Genomic DNA, 19,314 nt, shown 5'->3' on the forward strand with positions numbered 1-19,314 from the left:
CACACAGGATGACCAGTAAGCACACAAAACAGAGCAGCCAATCACCAGACAGGACACGACCACTATAAAGCCCGAGGGCACCAGTTTTCCCACTCTCTCGGGATGCAGCCTCTGAGACAAGCAGAGCTCATGAACGAGCCAGTGCAAACACCATGTGGTAGCCAGTAAGTCTGGTTAGGCTAGTGTCAGGTCTCCATTCAAGTCAGCATAGCGTCATCGCAGTTCAACATGTATAATAGTTTAGATGTTAAATAAAATCATGTTGCATCTTATCAAGTGTTGGAAGTCTGTCTCTCGCTACACTGCATCAAGTACAGTCCACATCGACTCAGCCAGCCCAACACATCATGGTACCAGGTAGTGATGCTGAAAATTGATGGACCTACCTTGAGTGAATCAGCATTGACCAGCAAACAGCCATTCGGTGACATGGAAAACGTCCGCCCTCCTCCGCAGCTCCGCATCGCCGGCAACCTCGGTGCAAATTGAAAGATCTTCAAACAGAAGTTCCAACTCTATCTCGAAGCCACCGACCTCGAGGCCGCATCGGACGCCAGGAAGATCGCACTATTCCTCTCCACAGCCGGGGACCACGCCATCCACATCTACAAATCCCTTACATTCGCTGAAGGCGAAGACAAGACAAAATTTAAAACAGTCTTGCTGAAGTTCGACAGCCACTGCGACATCGAGGTGAATGAGAGCTTTGAATGGTACGTTTTCCAGCACAGGCTTCAGGGTAAGCATGAACCTTTTCAATCCTTTTTGACCCATCTCCGCATCCTCGCGCAGTCATGTAACTATGACTCGACAACTGATTCCATGATCCGGGATCAGATCGTTTTCGGGGTCCACTCCGATTCCCTTCGGCAGCAGCTCCTGAAAGTCAAGCAGCTCATCCTCACCATCGCCATCAAAACGTGCGTTCTCCACGAACATGCTAACAATCAGTACTCCCACATCAGGGCGGCAGAAATGGCAAAGCTAACCTCCCGCGGGGCGGAACGGGTGCAGGCTATCACACAAATGCAGGTCCTAAATATCGACAAGAGTGGCCATGTCGCACCCTTTTCCCGGGCCCCTGCGCATGCGGTCCACGACCGAAGGGACGGCGAGGTAGAAGACCAGCCTGCGCCGGTGTGTATGTTGTTCGACCGCACTGCGCATACACGTTGGCGCACGGAACGCACTGACGTTGGCATCATGACGTGTCCGAATTGTGGCTCCGCCCATTTAAAGCGGCAATATCCGGCAAAATCACGACGGTGTCTACAGTTTGGCAAGCTTGGCCACTACGCAGCTCTTTGCAGATCTGCTCCGCTGGCCAGCATCCAGCGATCCCAGACACGGCGCAGAAGCGTCTGTTCAATACAGCAGGCCATGCCAGACTCCGACCCCGACAGCCCAACAGATCCTGATGCTGAGTGCCTCAAATCCCCATACCGGGTGGGCATCATTACGAAGCATGCGCTGCCTCTCTCCAAGATAGTGAAGCACCTCCCGATCCTCATCATGGACCCCGACGACGAGTGATGTGCTGTCCTCACAGTCAACAAGGCTCTCATCCGGTTCAAACTGGACACTGGCGCATTGGCGAACCTGATCTCGAAATCAGATCTCGACACCATCCGCGTCAGACCAAGCATTCTTCCACCGGCCTGCCAGCTCCTTGACTACAATGGCAATGCCATAGCTGCCAGTGGCTCATGCCAACTCGGAGTTTCCAATATATCATTTAAAGCGACACTGCGATTTGAGATTGTAGGACCTGACAGAGCATCCCTGCTCGGTGTTCAGGCCTGCAAACTCCTGAACCTGGTTCAACGAGTCCACACCATGTCACCCTCACAGGCGACGACCTCACCTGATGAAAACTTCCAGGCTGAAATTGATGACATCATCACGCAGTACCACAGTGTGTTCGTCGGAATGTGCACACTCCCATACCGATACAAAATCTTGCTCAATCCAAACGCCACCCCTGTGGTTCACGCACCATGTCGGGTGCCGGCACCCATCAAGGACAACCTCAAGCAGTAGTTGCAGGCCCTCCAGGACCAGGGCATCATATCAAAGGTCACAGAACCCACCGACTGGGTCAGCTCCATGGTCTGCGTCAAGAAGCCGTCAGGGGAGCTTCGAATCTGCATCGATCCCAAAGATCTAAATCGCAACATCATGAGGGAACATTACCCGATACCAAAACGAGAAGAGTTGACCAGCGAGATGGCTCATGCCAAATTCTTTACGAAGCTGGACGCCTCCAAGGGGTTCTGGCAAATACAGCTGGACGCATCCAGTCGCAAGCTGTGCACATTCAATACCCCGTTTGGTCGCTACTGCTACAACCGGATGCCCTTTGACATCATCTCTGCTTCAGAGGTATTTCACCGCATCATGGAACAGATGATGGAGGGGATCGAGGGGGTGCGCGTGTATGTTGATGATGTCATAATCAGGACCACAACTCCTCAAGAACACATCGATCGCTTCAAGCAGGTCTTCCACAGAATCTGCGAGCATGGCCTCCGAATCAACAGGGCCAAGTGCTCGTTCGGTCAATCAGAAATCAAATTCCTTGGTGACCACATCTCGCAGCAAGGCGTGTGGCCCGATGCTGACAAGATTTCGGTGATCAACGCCATGAAGACCCCAGAGGACAAGAAGGCGGTCCTCCGCTTTCTAGGGATGGTCAATTTCATCGGGAAGTTCATTCCCAACATGGCTTTCCACACCACAGCCCTCCGCCACCTGATCAGAAAGTCGACGAAATTCCAGTGGCTGCCCGCTCATGAGAAAGAATGGCGGGAGTTAGAACATAGAACATAGAACATAGAACGATACAGCGCAGTACTGGCCCTTCGGCCCTCGATGTTGCACCGACATGGAAAAAAAAACTGAAGGCCATCTAACCTATACTATGCCCTTATCATCCATATGCTTATCCAACAAATTTTTAAATGCCCTCAATGTTGGCGAGTTCACTACTGTTGCAGGTAGGGCATTCCACGGCCTCACCACTCTTTGCGTAAAAAACCCACCTCTGACCTCTGTCCTATATCTATTACCCCTCAATTTAAGGCTATGTCCCCTCGTGCTAGCCACCTCCATCCGCGGGAGAAGGCTCTCGCTGTCCACCCTATCTAACCCTCTGATCATTTTGTATGCCTCTATTAAGTCACCTCTTAACCTTCTTCTCTCTAACGAAAACAACCTCAAGTCCATCAGCCTTTCCTCATAAGATTTTCCCTCCATACCAGGCAACATCCTGGTAAATCTCCTCTGCACCCGTTCCAAAGCTTCCACGTCCTTCCTATAATGAGGCGACCAGAACTGTACGCAATACTCCAAATGCGGCCGTACTAGAGTTTTGTACAACTGCAACATGACCTCATGGCTCCGGAACTCAATCCCTCTACCAATAAAGGCCAACACACCATAGGCCTCTTCACAACCCTATCAACCTGGGTGGCAACTTTCAGGGATCTATGTACATGGACACCGAGACCCCTCTGCTCATCCACACTACCAAGAATTTTACCATTAGCCAAATATTCCGCATTCCTGTTATTCTTTCCAAAGTGAATCACCTCACACTTCTCCACATTAAACTCCATTTGCCACCTCTCAGCCCAGCTCTGCAGCTTATCTATGTCCCTCTGTAACCTGTAACATCCTTCCGCACTGTCTACAACTCCACCGACTTTAGTGTCGTCTGCAAATTTACTCACCCATCCTTCTATGCCCTCCTCTAGGTCATTTATAAAAATGACAAACAGCAACGGCCCCAGAACAGATCCTTGTGGTACGCCACTCGTAACTGAACTCCATTCTGAACATTTCCCATCAACTACCACTCTCTGTCTTCTTTCAACTAGCCAATTTCTGATCCACATCTCTAAATCACCCTCAATCCCCAGCCTCCGTATTTTCTGCAATAGCCGACCGTGGGGAACCTCATCAAACGCTTTACTGAAATCCATATACACCACATCAACTGCTCTACCCTCGTCTACCTGTTCAGTCACCTTCTCAAAGAACTCGATAAGGTTTGTGAGGCATGACCTACCCTTCACAAAACCATGCTGACTATCCCTAATCATATTATTCCTATCTAGATGATTATAAATCGTATCTTTTATAATCCTCTCCAAGACCTTACCCACCACAGACGTTAGGCTCACCGGCCTATAGTTACCGGGGTTATCTCTACTCCCCTTCTTGAACAAAGGGACCACATTTGCTATCCTCCAGTCCTCTGGCACTATTCCTGTAGCCAATGATGACCTAAAAATCAAAGCCAAAGGCTCAGCAATCTCTTCCCTGGCTTCCCAGAGAATCCTAGGATAAATCCCATCCGGCCCCGGGGACTTATCTATTTTCACCTTGTCCAGAATTGCCAACACTTCTTCCCTACGCACCTCAATGCCATCTATTCTAATAGCCTGGGTCTCAGCATTCTCCTCCACAATATTATCTTTTTCTTGAGTGAATACTGACGAAAAGTATTTTGTTGAGGGCAAAGCTCACCACAGCCCGGTTCTGGCATTTTTCGATCCTACTAAGGAGACCAAAATATCCACTGATGCGAGCCAGGACGGTATTGGGGCGTTGCTCCTCCATCGGGATGACTCCTCCTCCTGGGCCCCAGTTGCGTATGCCTCCAGAGCCATGACGCCCAGTGAGCAACGGTACGCTCAAATCGAGAAGGAATGCCTGGGCCTCCTAACGGGAATTGACAAGTTTCACGACTATGTGTTTGGCCTCCCAAAATTCACGGTTGAGACGGACCGCAGGCCATTAGTCCACATAATCCAGAAGGATTTAAACGACATGACACCCCGGTTACAATGAATCGTTCTCAAGCTACGCCGCTACAATTTTGAAATTGTCTACACACCAGGCAAAGAACTCATTGTTGCAGATGCCCTTTCCAGGTCTATCACCACACTGTGTGAGCAAACTGACTTTGTCTGCCAAATCGATGCGCAGGTGCAATTCTGTGCCTCGAACCTACCGGCCCCTGATGGGAGGGTCGTTCAGATTTGTGAGGAGACAGCCAAGGATCCTCTGCTACAGCGTGTGATGCAGCACCTCACAAATGACTGGCAGAAGGGACAGTGCCCCAAGTTTTACAACGTCAAGGACGACCTGACGGTGGTGGACGGCATTCTCATGAAGCTCGATAGAATCGTGATTCTGCAGAGTATGCGAGCTGTGGTGCTCAGCCAAATCCATGAGGGTCACCTGGGGGTCAAGAAATGTCGACGCAGAGCTTGGGAGGCAGTCTACTGGCCGGGCATCAGCCAGGACGTTGCCAACACAGTCCTCAACTGCCCTACATGTCAAAAATTTCAGCCTGCTCAACCCAAAGAAACTCTGCAGCAAAATGAGATAGTGACCTCCCCATGGTCCAAAGTCAGTGTCGACCTTTTCCACGCCAAGGGACGTGACTATGTCCTCCTGGTCTACTACTTCTCCAATTACCCCTAAGTGGTGAAATTGTCCGACCTCACGTCGAAGGCGGTGATTAAGGCATGCATAGAAACATTTGCCAGACATGGGATACCGCTCACAGTGATGAGTGACAACGGTCCCTGTTTTTACAGCCAGGAGGAGTCCGAGTTTGCACGGCTGTACAACTTTCGTCACGTCACCTCCAGCCCCCACTACCCGCAGTCAAGCGGGGAGGCCGAGAAAGGGATCCATATCGTCAAGAGATTACTATGCAAGGCCACAGACTCAGGATCCAACTTCATCCTGGCACCGCTGGCACACAGAGCAACCACGCTGTCCACTGGGTTGTCTCCAGCACAGTGCTCATGAATCGCACTCTGCGAACCACGGTTCCAGCCATTCATGTTCCAGACCTTGACCACCTCACGGTCATACAAAAGATGCAGCAGTCTCGGACCCAACAGAAATGAGCATAGAATGCTCATGCCATGGATCTCCACGAGCTGGTCCCAAATAATCGTGTTCGTGTGCAACTGCCTGACGGCGGCTGGTCCCCCGCAGCTGTGGTGGTCAAGCAGGTGCCCCCGAGATCGTTCCTCGTCCGCATGGATGATGGCTCGTTCCTCTGATGCAACAGACGGGCGCTGCGCAGGGTTCCACGCCCGCCACCCAACCGTGATGTCCCACCTCCCACCATGCCTCCTCCGGATGTGCCCTACCACGAGGCCACTGACCTCCCAACGATCCTGCTGACCTCTGTGACCACCGCATTGGCGGCAGTCCCGCCTATCCAAGTGCAGGCGGCCCCTGATCCACCCTTGAGGCAGTCAACCAGAATTTGTCGCCTGCCACAGCGACTAAACTTATAGACTGAACTTTTGCACAATTTTGTTACCTCATCGTTTTGACCTCTGTAAATATTGTTTCCCCCATTTCATCTGCCCTATATTTGCACTAGCAACACCTTCCTATGTAAACAAGTTCATTTTAGCACATTCTGTATGTAGTCACGCACATATACACGTCCACACGCACATGCACCTTACTATTTATTATCTGAACACAATGTAAGAAAAAGGGGGAGATGTCATAATATACATCTATGTATATAATGGAGTGCAGACAGGCAGTGATTGACACACAGGATGACCAGTAAGCACACAGAACAGAGCAGCCAATCACCAGACAGGACACGACCACTATAAAGCCAGAGGGCACTAGGTTTCCCGCTCTCTCGGGACCCAGCCTCTGAGACAGTCAGAGTTCGTGAGCTAGCCAGTGCAAACACCATGTGGTAGCTAGTAAGTCTGGTCAGGCTACTGTCAGGTCTCCATTCAAGTCAGCATAGTGTCAACCCACAGTTGAACATGTATAATAGTTTAGATGTTAAATAAAGTCATGTTGCATCTCATCAAGTGTTGGAAGTCTGTCTCTCGCGACACTGCATCAAGTGCAGTCCACAACGACTCAGCCAGCCCAACACATCAGCGCGAGGGAAAAAGTGCCCTTTGGCACAGGCCCGCCCGCAGATCGATGGGCCCCAATCGCGCACCGAGCCACCGTGGGGGCCTCCTCCGGGGCCGGATCCGCCCCTGCCTAAAAACCGGCGCCGGAGAATTTGGCAGCTGGCGTCGGAGCGTCGGGGCGGGATTCATGCCCCCCCTCCCCCACCCCCGCGATTCTCTGACCCAGCGGGCAGGTCCGAGATCCCACCCAAGATATCTCAAATTTGAGCAACAGATGAAGCTAGTTGTTTCACACTGTTACTGTGCAATAGTAATGCAGGTGGGATTCACCACTAACAGAATGTTGGCATTAGTCCAAAAAGAGTTTATGGCCGGGATTCTCCGCCCCCGCTGCGGGTCGGAGAATCTCCGGGGGGACGCGGGAATCGCACCCCACCGCCCTGACACTAGTTTACCGATTCTCCCTCGCCGATTCTCGGACGGCCACGGGATCGCCGCAGCGTCAGTCAGGGGCTGTTGAAAGTGGCCTCTGCGGTGATTCTCTGCACCCCGACGGGCCGAGTGGCCGCCGAGTTTGGCCGAGCCCCACCCCGTGGGTTATTCAGGTCCCACACGGCGGGACCTGGAAGGTGTGTCGACGGGGGCCATCCTCGGGGGGGTGGGGGGATCTGAACCTGGTGGGTGCCTCCACGGTGGCCTTGCCCCCAATCAGGGCCTACCGATCGCTGAGTGGGCTGGTTCCGTGGGAGCCTATGTTCCTCCGCGCCGGGCCCCTGTAGGGCTCCACCATCTTGCCGGGGAGGTGTGCGGAGACGGGAACCCATGCGCACGCGTGGAATTACGGCGACTGTTCTGCGCATGTGCGGAATCACGCTGGCTGTTCTGCTCATGCGCAAACTCTCGCTGGCCATTCCACGCTGGCTAGAGTTGTGGGGACCACTCCACTGCCGACCTTGCCCCCTAGGAAGGGGTGCATTCCTGATTATCGGGGACGGTTGACGCCGGAGTGTTGGCGCCGCTTTTCATACCGGCGTCAGAACTTGGCTGCAGGATTGGAGAATCCCGGCCCATGTCTATTACAGAAATGAAGAATGCGGAATTTCAGTTTCGAGGTGATGCTTGGTACGTAGGCCGTACATCCTGACAACTGGCAGGTGGTATCAAACAGAACGTACCTTCGGCTGTTCACAACAGGCAAAGTACTGATTCTATCCAACCAGCCGTGCTTGCAAAACACAACATATAGCGTTCAACATGCGATGTCATTCTGCGATTGAATAATACTTGCTAAACAATCTTGAGTGTGCGAAGAATGACATTGACAACCAATTCAAGATTATTAGTTGGACTCGCAGTGTGGCTCACTTGCGCACATTGGAAGCCACATATATTCACACACAGGGCTGTATCCTTTGCAGAGAGAAGGAGAATGTTCATGCCTTGTGCTTATTTCAACAAAACAGAAATATAGGAAGGCAGCCATTCGCTGGTTCATTCCTTCGGGCAATCAGTTTGAATTTGAGCAAAGCTGGGCAGTTATCTGCTGGATGCTGCATTTTAAACTGCAACATCTCTACCAATCAGAGTTCACTTGTCAATCAGTCAGCACTCTCTTCTCATGTAGTATACATCGTTGTTTCTCTGTTATTGATGATAATTTCTTGTGAACTACCTGATGAGTGCAAGAGGAAAAGCTTTGATAGTCTGTCCCATTTTTCAGTCCAGTGCCTGAATATTTCAGATGGTGGGGCCTTACTTGGCACCATCTGAAAAGTTGGTGGGGAACACATCCCCGCCGACAGCGAGCGCACTATAGCCTTTCTGCTCTCAAATTAGCATAATGTGGCTGCAGCAGGGACCTCTACGCCTCACTTAGAGCGCAGTCCTGCCTTAGAGAGCTGTTGGCCAACCTAATTAACAAGAGCTGCAGTGGACTGAAAAGGAAATGCAGGGGGACCGTGATTAAGTCCGGACATTGGAGAGGAAGGTATGTTCAATGGGTGCCTGGACATAGGAGAGTAGGGAAGATCTTGGGGGCATGAAGAGAGTGATTGGGATCATGGGGAGAGGCCTGAGCAGGAAGGGAAGTCCAGCAACTACAGATCCGTAAGAGGGGACCCTCCCAACTTCAGTAGGAGACTTTTTATGGAGGCCCCCCACCCCTCCCGCGAACCCCTCTTCCCACCCGACATATCACTCCATTGATTTTTCCCCACATTAGTTCCATCCTCCCTCTAGCCGAAAACGTGAGGCTGGACGGGAATTGGACGTTAAGTGGGCAAGGGCGGTCTTCCTGTCTGAGGCCTTGCTCGGTAAAGCGTGAAATCGCTGTGTGATTGGGGCAGGCAGGAACCTAGAGGGGTTCCCGTCCATTCAATTTCACGTCCACCCCTACCACAAAGCCTCGTGGTGAGGGAGTGTTGAATTCTGGCCCAGGTCGCTGGATTATTGGTCCAATGACAAAACCATTATGCTACTGCCCCCAAATAACTTTGAATATCTAGTTCAGGAACACCAATCGGCAGAGACCAGATAGTCTCTTGGGTGTCAGACGATCACAGATGAGGATAAGAAACATCTTTGAAATAAGGAAAGGGAGGACTAAGACCAAGTGTAAAAAATCTTGCCTTTGATAGGCTCCAATTACTTTCCCTTTCTTTGCTCAATGACAACATATGGGTGGCACAGTAGCACAGTGGTTAGCACTGTTGCTTCACAACTCCAGGGTCCCAGGTTCAATTCCCGGCTTGCGACACTGTCTGTGTGGAGTCTGCACGTTTTCCCAGTGTTTGCGTGGGTTTCCTCCGGGTGCTCCAGTTTCCTCCCACAAGTCCTGAAAGACGTGCTTGTGAGGTGAATTGGGACGTTCTGAATTTTCCCTCAGTGCACCTGAACAGGCGCCAGAGTGTGGCGACTAGGGGATTTTCACAGTAACTTCAATGCAGTGTTAATGTAAGCCTAATTGTGATAATAATCAAGATTATTATTATTACATCCATTGTATAGTGTCACAGAAAGTGAATTTAAAACACATTCCCACAACACTAGAAGATGGTGCATCACATACCTTCTCCTGTTCTGCCAAAAAAGCATCAATGAAGTCTCTGGGCTCATTTGGATCCCATGATTTTTTATGCTCCGTTACAATTTCCTGCACAAATAGAGTGGATTTCTTTTGATTTTCAAATATCTTATTGTGTGGACCCGGGAAGTGGCGAATAAAGGGGAACGTATTCAATAGCTGCAAAAAAAAAACACACACAATGAATTGAAATACATTACTTTACAAAACATTTTGTTGAAAATAGTGAACACAGAAATTCATCCCATTATATTGACAATGAAAACGACACAAAGAGGAATTATTTCCCCCGGATCCAAACTTGTATCTCAACAAATAATAATCAATATTGCCAACCCTGTGGGTAATTATCTCTGATAATCCTCAATGTGTTCCAGTGAGCTTCATAACAAACATAGTCTCTGTAGAAGCCCTTGTTCTTTTGGTTCTACACTCTGTTCTGTGAAAAGAGATATTTTACTCGATTCCAAGGCCATTGTTGTATCAAACATGAGGCTGATATTTTCTGTTTCTGCATATTTCCCCATGGAAAATTGGTGGTTATTTAAAAGGAAGGGATCTTGCAGATTGTTCAATAGCATCAATCAGTAATAATGGCCGCCCAGTTGGCTCTATACACTGCTGTGCAAATGGTGGGTGTTCAGGAGTCACCTGGCCAACAATCCTGTCTCTGTGCAGCTTGACCATATCCATCAGGAGAGGATTATGCCGGTGAATTCCCTTTTCCTAACTAAATGCCTTTATTTTAAACTAATGCATCGTCCCCCACATTACATGACACAGTGGGAAAATGCCAATGTTGTACCCCTCGGAGACCAAGGCTGTCCTCTGGAGCCTCAGATCCAGTTAATATTCAGAGTAGATATCCACTGTTAGACTATTTAGCATTGAAGAAACAAGGTGTGGTACTGGGGACAGGCTGACAGAGAGGAAAAGACATGTAGGTCGAAAACCAGAACTACCAAATAAGGCCTTGGCTGAATCGATACTGGCCATCTGCCAGAGCAGTCAAGTCAACTCATAGAAACTCATTATCGTGAAATGGAACTTTGTGATTACCCACCTACAGGCGTTATCACATTTGCACAAAAGGTCAAAGGAGCATGTAGTGTGTATGTAACTAACTTCAAGACAGTAGTGATCAACTTTCAGCAGGACGAATGATAAACAAAGAGGCCATAAGACACTTTAATGGGCTAATAGCTGATCAGACAAGAGTATTTCAGAGGACAATGGATCCTGAGAGCATCACCCTGACTGAATAGGAGTATGCTTTTCATTTCTATTAATGCCTTTCAGCCTTGATGGGACAATAGAACTCAGGCCAGATGCAAGTGTGTATCTATGACTCACCACTCGCAGAACGTGGATTACAGAAGGAACATTGGAACATATTGTCAACGACAACCTGGGAGCCCCTGGAACTACCATCGCAGAAGAAGGTGCCTGGCCAGCCTCCTTCACTAAATATGGGTAATACCTAGAGTTCAGCTGTGAGTCTGAGTCATATTCTATGTGATTGGTTTTGAAGATTATAATATCCAAATAAAATAGTTTTACAGTAGTCAGTGTGTGTTTTCTAGTATCTGTCCAAGCTGAATGAGAAGGTTTTCTCGGTCAACATAAGGGTGACTTATTACAAGTAGAGAGGGTGGAGGGTAATTAAGTTGCCTCATTTAATGTCTGTATCGTGTGAAATCACACAGCAAAGGGAGAAGCGTCTCTCAGAGAAATGCAAGAAACATATGCTGGAATATGCCAAACTCATTCCGCCTCCAGAGTCTGCTTTGCCAATCAACATGGTCCTGGCTCATCTTCTACCTCAACGACACCAATCTCATAGCCCTTCATCCCCTTAGTGCACAATGATTACCCATCTCTGAGTTGCAAAGACAGAGCTGAGTATCCACAACTCTCTCGGGAATTCCAAATATGAATGCAGAAGAGATTTACCAGGATTTTGCCTGGTATGGAGGGCATTAGCTATGAGATGAGGTTGAATAAACTCAGTTTGTTCTCACTGGAATGGTCTACAAAATTATGAGGGGCATAGACAGAGTGGATAGTCAGAGGCTTTTCCCCGGTGTAGAGGGGTCAATTACTGGGGGGCATAGGTTTATGGTGTGAGGGGCAAGGTTTAGAGGAGATGTATGAGGCAAGCTTTTTACACAGAGGGTAGTGGGTGCCTGGAACTTGCTGCCGGAGGAGATGGTGGAAGCGGGGATGATAGTGCTGTTTAAGGGGTATCTTGACCAATACATGAATAGGATGGGAATAGAGGGATACGGACGCCAGAAGTGTAGAAGATTTTAGCTTGGAGCAAGATTTTAGCTTAGCTCAGGATTCATCTGAAGAAGGAGCAGTGCTCCGAAAACTAGTGTTTGAAACAAACGTGTTGGACTTTAACCTGGTGTTGTAAGACTTCTTATCGTGCTCACCCCAGTCCAACACCGGCATCTCCACATCAGAACTTTCCAAAGAGCTAGAAGCTTAGGTCATGTGATGTTACCCATTAGTGGGTCAGTGGCAGGCTAACAAATAGTCCCTATGCCTTAAGAGATAGATGGAGCTATTAGTGCCTCTTCAGGTGTAATTAATTTCACTGACTCTCCCTTTGTTTTGCTCTAGGCTGGGAAGACAAGTCAACCTCTGGTCCCTGATTTTGTTGATTATAATATTTCCTCACAATGAGAGGCGTGCAACATGATACGATTTGAGCTTTTGTCCAATGCAATTGAATCTTTCCATAGACTGTAGCCAACTTGCAAATCATATGGCCTTTAGCAGCCATCCTTTGATTCAGCAAAGTCCATTTTTTTAAATAGGCAAAAATTGGGTTTTGATTTCAACAGTTTTGATCTCTTTCATGTGTTATGAACATGACAGTTCCATAAGACCATCAGACATAGGAGCAGATTTAGGCCACTCGGCCCATCGAGTCTGCTCCACCATTCAATCATGGCTGATATTTTCTCATCCCTATGTTCCAATATAATCACCTCTCATTCTTCTAAATTCCGGGGAATATAGATCTAGCCTGCTCAATATCTCCTTATAGGTCAATCCTTCATCCCAGGAACCAGTCTAGTCAACTTTTGTTGCACTGAATTTGAGGAAAACAATGTCCTTTCTTGGGTAAGGAGTGTAATTCAGCTGTGGCCTTAACAATGTCTGCAGTGCAGAGGAACCCACTGTTTCACAGACCCCTTGAAGTTTCGTCCAAAACTTATTATTGCCACATGACTGTGCATCCATTTCATTGAGTCACAGCAAATCCCATCAAGAACACCTGTACAGCTCTTGCCGCATGCTCCAATCATTAAATAGTTAATACCCGAGGGGAGGTGGTCACATAATGTAAGCACGTGTGCAGCTGCGTTTTCACAAGCTCTGGCTCTGCTCTTTTAATCCTTTTAGTATTAGAATTAGAACAGTACAACACAGAACAGGCCCTTCGGCCCTTGATGTTGTGCCAAGCAATGATCACCCTACTCAAGCCCACGTATCCACCCTATACCCGTAACCCAACAACCCCCATTAACCTTATTTTTTAGGACACTAAGGGCAATTTAGCCTGGCCAATCCACCTAACCCGCACATCTTTGGACTGTGTGAGGAAACCGGAGCACCCGGAGGAAACCCACGCACACACGGGGAGGATGTGCAGACTCCGCACAGACAGTGACCGAGCCAGGAATCGAACCTGGGACCCTGGAGCTGTGAAGCATTTATGCTAACCACCATGCTACCGTGCTTTATTTTATTTTAATGCACATTCCATAAGTATGTAAGTCTGGGAGATATGGGGCGGGATTCTCCGACCCCCCGCTGGGTTGGAGAATCGCTGGGGGCCGGAGTCATTCCCGCCTCCGCCGTGTCCTGAATTCTCCACCACCAGCGATTCGGCGGGGGCAGGAATCGCGCCGTGCCGGTCGGCGAACCAGCCCCCCGGCGATTCTCACGCCCGCGATGGGCCAAAGTCCCGCTGCTATCAACCCTTTCCAGCCGGCGTGGATCAAACCACCTACCTTACCGGCGGGAGCAGGCGGCATGGGCGGGCTCCGGGGTCCTGGGGGGGGGGGGGGGCACGGGGCGATCTGGCCCCAGGGGGTGCCCCCAAGGTGGCCTAGCCTGCGATCGGGGCCCACCGATCGGCGGGCAGGCCTGTGCCATGGGGGCACTCTTTTCCTTCCACCTTCGCCATGGTCTTCACCATGGCGGAGGCGGAAGTGACCCCCTCCCCTGCGCATGCGCGGGGATGACGTCAGCAGCCGCTGACGCTCCGGCACATGCACGGACGTCCGCCGGCTGGGGGAGCCTTCCACGCCAGCCGGCGGGACGGGAACCACTCCGGCGCGGGCCTAGCCCCTCAAGGTGAGGGCTTGGCCTCTAAAGGTGCGGAGACGTCCGCACCTTTGGGGCGGCCCGACGCCGGAGTGGTTCACGCCACTCCATCATGCCGGGACCCCCCGCCCCGCCGGGTAGGGGAGAATCCCGGCCATGAATTGTACTATTCCCCTGGATGATCCAAGTCAGATTGGTGGCGAGGAGTCAAGTTAAATCAGAGGAGTCCTTGTTTGGTTGAGGCGGTAGGAGGTGGCTGGGATGGGGTCCAGCTTGCAGAGGTGGTTTTGCTGGTGAGCGGGCCCACGCCTCGGCAGTGTTTTTAGCATCGGGATGATGGCTGCCATTGCGACTTACTTTTTGGATGATGATCTTGGCTTTGTGGCGCAGATCTTTGCTGCTCACTGTGGTCAATTCTGAGGCTGTGGTGGGGTGTTCAGAGATCAGGGCAGCAAATAGTGTCCCGATTCTCTTTCTGCACTGGTGAGCAGAGCTCATTAGTGCAGAAAATGGGATGAAATGTGGCCTCGGACGGACATAACAGAGACCCATTTAATAGCAGGGTCGATTTCATCTGAAAATGCCGGGAAATACCTGGCTAAATACGTACAACACAGGACCCTGTTTTACTTTATGTTAAATCGCAATGGTTGCAGTGCTGGTTTGTGGATAACCTTCCTGGTTTAATTTGGGCGTTCCTCTCTTGGGGACGGGAGGGGGGGTGTGGGGTGGAGGGCCTTCTTTTTTTCATCTGGGTGTTAAAAACGCTGTATTGGTCCAGTTGGTTACGGAGTCGGGGAGGGCTTACTTTCTGAAAAGGGGGGGGGTTGAATTGATCCCCCCCCCTCCTAAGACATCCAGTTGTTGAGTGTCTTGGTGATTCCTCGTCTCTTTGGCGGTGGGTTTCCCCGCTTGAGGCCTGTGTGATTTTTCTGACGTCGGTGGGCTTGGTGCACCACCGAATGTGATCAGTGAGGGGCAGGGCCAGCGGGGTGGTAGGTCTCGGTGTGTGCTGATGCCTGTGTGTCAGAGTGTGTTGGACTAGGCCAGATCCAATGCTGTGGTTGGTATCTTATTGCCCCCTTATGCTAGGGACATCCCTTCTCAAAGGGGACATCCAGAGAGGAGGAAGTTTCTGTTTGTTTGAATATCCTTGGTTTATTGACTCCCCTGTGGCATGAGGGTCTGGAGTCAAGCTGAGTCCTATACTGTGGTTGATAATCTGTTGCACCCCTTATTGTTGGTCCATCCCCTTGTCTCAACGATTAGCTTTTTCTCTTCTTCATCAGCAGGTGATGGGCATGCGCCGGAGGAATGTGAACCATTGGCTGTGTCCTGGTCCTCTTTTATTCTGTGGCCTTTTGCCTCTCATAGTTCTCCATCTTTTTTTAAATCCTGTCATAGGTTGTTGGTTGGCACTGACGACACTGACCATAATCCAAATCTACAGCTGCTGGGCCTCTCTATAAAAATGCTCTTCCTGTACTGTGTCTGAGTTCGGGGTTAAATTGCGTTGTGCGTATTTTCTTATATTTTTCTTTTTTGTTATGGTGGGCATAAAGAATCGTAATTGGTTCCTGCAGAGGTAAAGATGGATCTGGTGTCCGCGGGAAGGACATTGCGATGCGTCATTGATATCTCTGGTGCTGCAGGAGTTGTGGGTGGTATGTGCTGGAGCGCCCAAACATAGCACGGAAAAGTTATTCCGAACTCTCACGGTCATTGTGAGCAATCGCCGCGTGGGAAGGTATGCACCATTTTACCATGTTTTCATGGCCTTATCCTTCTCTCATTTGTTCTCTGGTGGTGCTTATAGAGACACCAAGTTCAGTCTAATGGTTGTATTGAGCAAGCTACATTGCTTGGCCTTGTTCCTCTCTGTATCCATGTATGTTGAGACTTTTTTTTGTCTTGCTGAACTGTACCGTTCCTGTGGCTTTGTTGTGTTATCTGTTCAAATGAAAAACTTCAATGAAAATACTTTAAAAATCAATACTTAATTTCCATGTTGTGCCCTCTGCTCTCTTGGTCATGGCACAGAAGAGGAGGCATCAGATGGCAATGAAAATGAAATGAAATGAAAATCACTTATTGTCACGAGTAGGCTTCAATGAAGTTACTGTGAAAAGCCCCTAGTCGCTACATTCCAGCGCCTGTTCGGGGAGGCTGGTACGGGAATTAAACCGTGCTGCTGGCCTGCCTTGGTCTGCTTTAAAAGCCAGCGATTTAGCCCAGTGTGCTAAACCAACCATAACCATTCTTTGTACGAGCACTAAGCCAACATTTTCGAGACCCATTCAAGAGCAAATAAGAAAAAATGAAGAGCAAGCCTGAATAAATGAGCTTGGAATGGCCGTGATCATTGAACCAATTTGAAGGTAATGGTCAGATGTAGATAGAAAGCCTTATGGTGCAGTGGGCAGCGCCCCTGCCTCTGTGCCGGAAGCTCCAGGTTTGAGACCCGCCCCAGGACTTGATGACCATGGAAGATGCGTGTATAACCTGGTCGAATAGGTTGATTGTCAACTTGTAAATCTTTCCAACACATACCAATGGCAGTCGGTAGAAACAGGAGAGATTCCTGGCCAACCATGTGATTGTTGGAGCCTCTACCATTACTATGAAGAAGTGAACCCAACTTTGTCCTTGTATCATTCCAGACTGACACTGATGTGTGAAACCCTACAATATCTATGCCGTTTACTTATTAGTTATCCAACAAAGCTGTCTTACCTGACCCCAAAATGCACCTTCCAATTCAAAACTTTCTTGAAGTCTCTTTAAAAATCCAAGGAATGTTTGATCTTGATATTCAAAACGTTTTCCAAAGACAATAGAACAGATAATGTTGGAGGTTGCACAGGCTATAATGAAATGTGGATCAAAAGGTCGTCCTGTATAAAAGATAATAATAATATTATAAATAATATTTTTCGAGATGATCCTCGTAATAATACACATTTTGGGATTTATGTGAACAGAATTTAGTGACAGATTTAGCAGCTGACTGAAGGTTGTGTGTTCATTTCACATTTATAATAATTTATTATATTTAAAAAAAATTCAAAGTACCCAATTATTTTTTTCCAATTAAGGGGCAATTTAGCGTGGCCAATCCACCTAACCAGCACATCTGTGGATTGTGGGGGCGAAACCAACGCAGACACTGGGAGAATGTGCAAACTCCACACGGACAGTGCAGATTTATAATAATAATCTTTATTGTCACAAGTAGGCTTACATTAACACTGCAATGAAGTTACTGTGAAAAGCCCCTAGTCGCCACACTTCGCCGCCTGTTCAGGTACACAAATGAAGAATTCAGAATGTCCCAGTCACCTCACAAACACGTCTTTTGGGACTTGTGGGAGGAAACCGGAGCACCCGGAGGAAACCCACGCAGACACAGGGAGAATCTGCAGACTCCGCACAGACATTGACCAAAGTGGGATTCGAACCTGGGTCCCTGGTGCTGTGAAGCAACAGTGTTAACCACTGTGCCACCGTGCTGCCCATGAAGGATACAACACCAAATTCAGTGCAGGAACATAGAGACCTCAGTGTATATTTGCATAAATCATAGAAGGTGGCAGGATAGCTTGAGAAGGCTGTTAATAGACCATATAATATCCTGGGCTTTATTAATAGGGGCATAGAGTTCAAAAGCAAGAAAGCTATGCAAAACAGTATAAAACGCTTGTTTAGCTTAAACTAAAATCTTCTACACTTCCTGGGTCCTTATCCCTCCGTTCCCATCCTATTCATGCATTGGTCAAGATACCCCTTAAATGTCACTATCATCCCTGCTTCCACCACCTCCTCCGGCAGCGAGTTCCAGGCATCCACTACCCTCTGTGTAAAAAACATGCCTCGTACATCTCCTCTAAACCTTGCCCCTCGCACCATAAACCTATGCCCCCCCAGTAATTGACCCCTCTACGCTGGGGAAAAGCATCTGACTATCCACTCTGTCTATGCCCCTCATAATTTTGTAGACCTCTATCAGGCCTCCCCTCAACCTCCGTCGTTCCAATGAGAACAAACCGAGTTTATTCAACTTCTCCTCATAGCTAATGCCCTCCATACTAGGCAACATCCTGATAAATCTCTTCTGCACCCTCTCTAAAGCCTCCACATCCTTCTGGTAGTGTGACGACCAGAATTGAACACTATTCTCCAAGTCTGGCCTAACTAAGGTTCTATACAGCTGCAACATGACTTGCCAATTATTATACTCAATGGCCTGGCCAATGAAGGCAAGTTTTCCCCACGTGCCTTCTTGACTACCTGCTCCACCTGTGTTGCTCCTTTCAGTGACCTGTGGACCTGTACACCTAGATCTCTCTGACTGTCAAGACCCTTGAGGGTTCTACCATTCACTGTATATTCTCTACCTGTATTAGACCTTCCAAAATGCATTACCTCACATTTGTCCGGATTAAACTCCATCTGCCATTTCTCTGCCCAAGCCTCCAAACGATCTAAACCCTATGTGTGGTCTTTTTGGGTCAGTTTAAATCAATATAATAAAGGAGCAAACTCAGGGACACATTGAAAGAGGCAGCTTCTGGTGGGGGCACCACCCAAAAATAACAAAGAAGAACTGAAACTTAGCAAAGATCAAATCAAAATGTGAAAAGAGGAGTCGATAAAGCAATCCAACCCCCACGATACCCACTGGTCATGGAAAGCCTTGAGAGTGCCCGTGGACACCGCATGCTCCCTCTCCAGGGACACCCGGCCGCGAATAAAGCCAAAGAAGAATGGCAGGCAGTCCGATCGGATGACCCCCTCAGTCACCTGCTGCCTGGACCTCTTAATGGTGAATTTCGCCAGGCCCAGGTGCAGGTTTACGAGGAGGTCCTCTGCCTTCTGCGCCCTTCTCATCGCCAATGAGAGGGGGTGGGGCAGTTGGATAAATAGCGCTGGCCAGTGTGGTACCGGCTAGAGAGTGAACCAGTCTTG

The 19,314-nt window shown here is 49.1% G+C and overlaps 1 protein-coding gene across 1 annotated transcript in view; it reads right to left on the reverse strand.

The window, feature by feature from the left end:
- Nucleotides 1-19,314, reverse strand: part of LOC119974319 (cytochrome P450 2J6-like) — an 87,769-nt gene that overhangs the window by 22,689 nt on the left and 45,766 nt on the right. Inside the window, 2 exon segments of the mRNA XM_038813091.1 lie at nt 9,991-10,164; nt 17,083-17,243. Coding sequence (XP_038669019.1) covers nt 9,991-10,164; nt 17,083-17,243 — 335 coding nt within the window.

This window comes from Scyliorhinus canicula, chromosome 12 (assembly GCF_902713615.1).
Source record: "Scyliorhinus canicula chromosome 12, sScyCan1.1, whole genome shotgun sequence".
Classification (NCBI taxonomy): domain Eukaryota; kingdom Metazoa; phylum Chordata; class Chondrichthyes; order Carcharhiniformes; family Scyliorhinidae; genus Scyliorhinus; species Scyliorhinus canicula.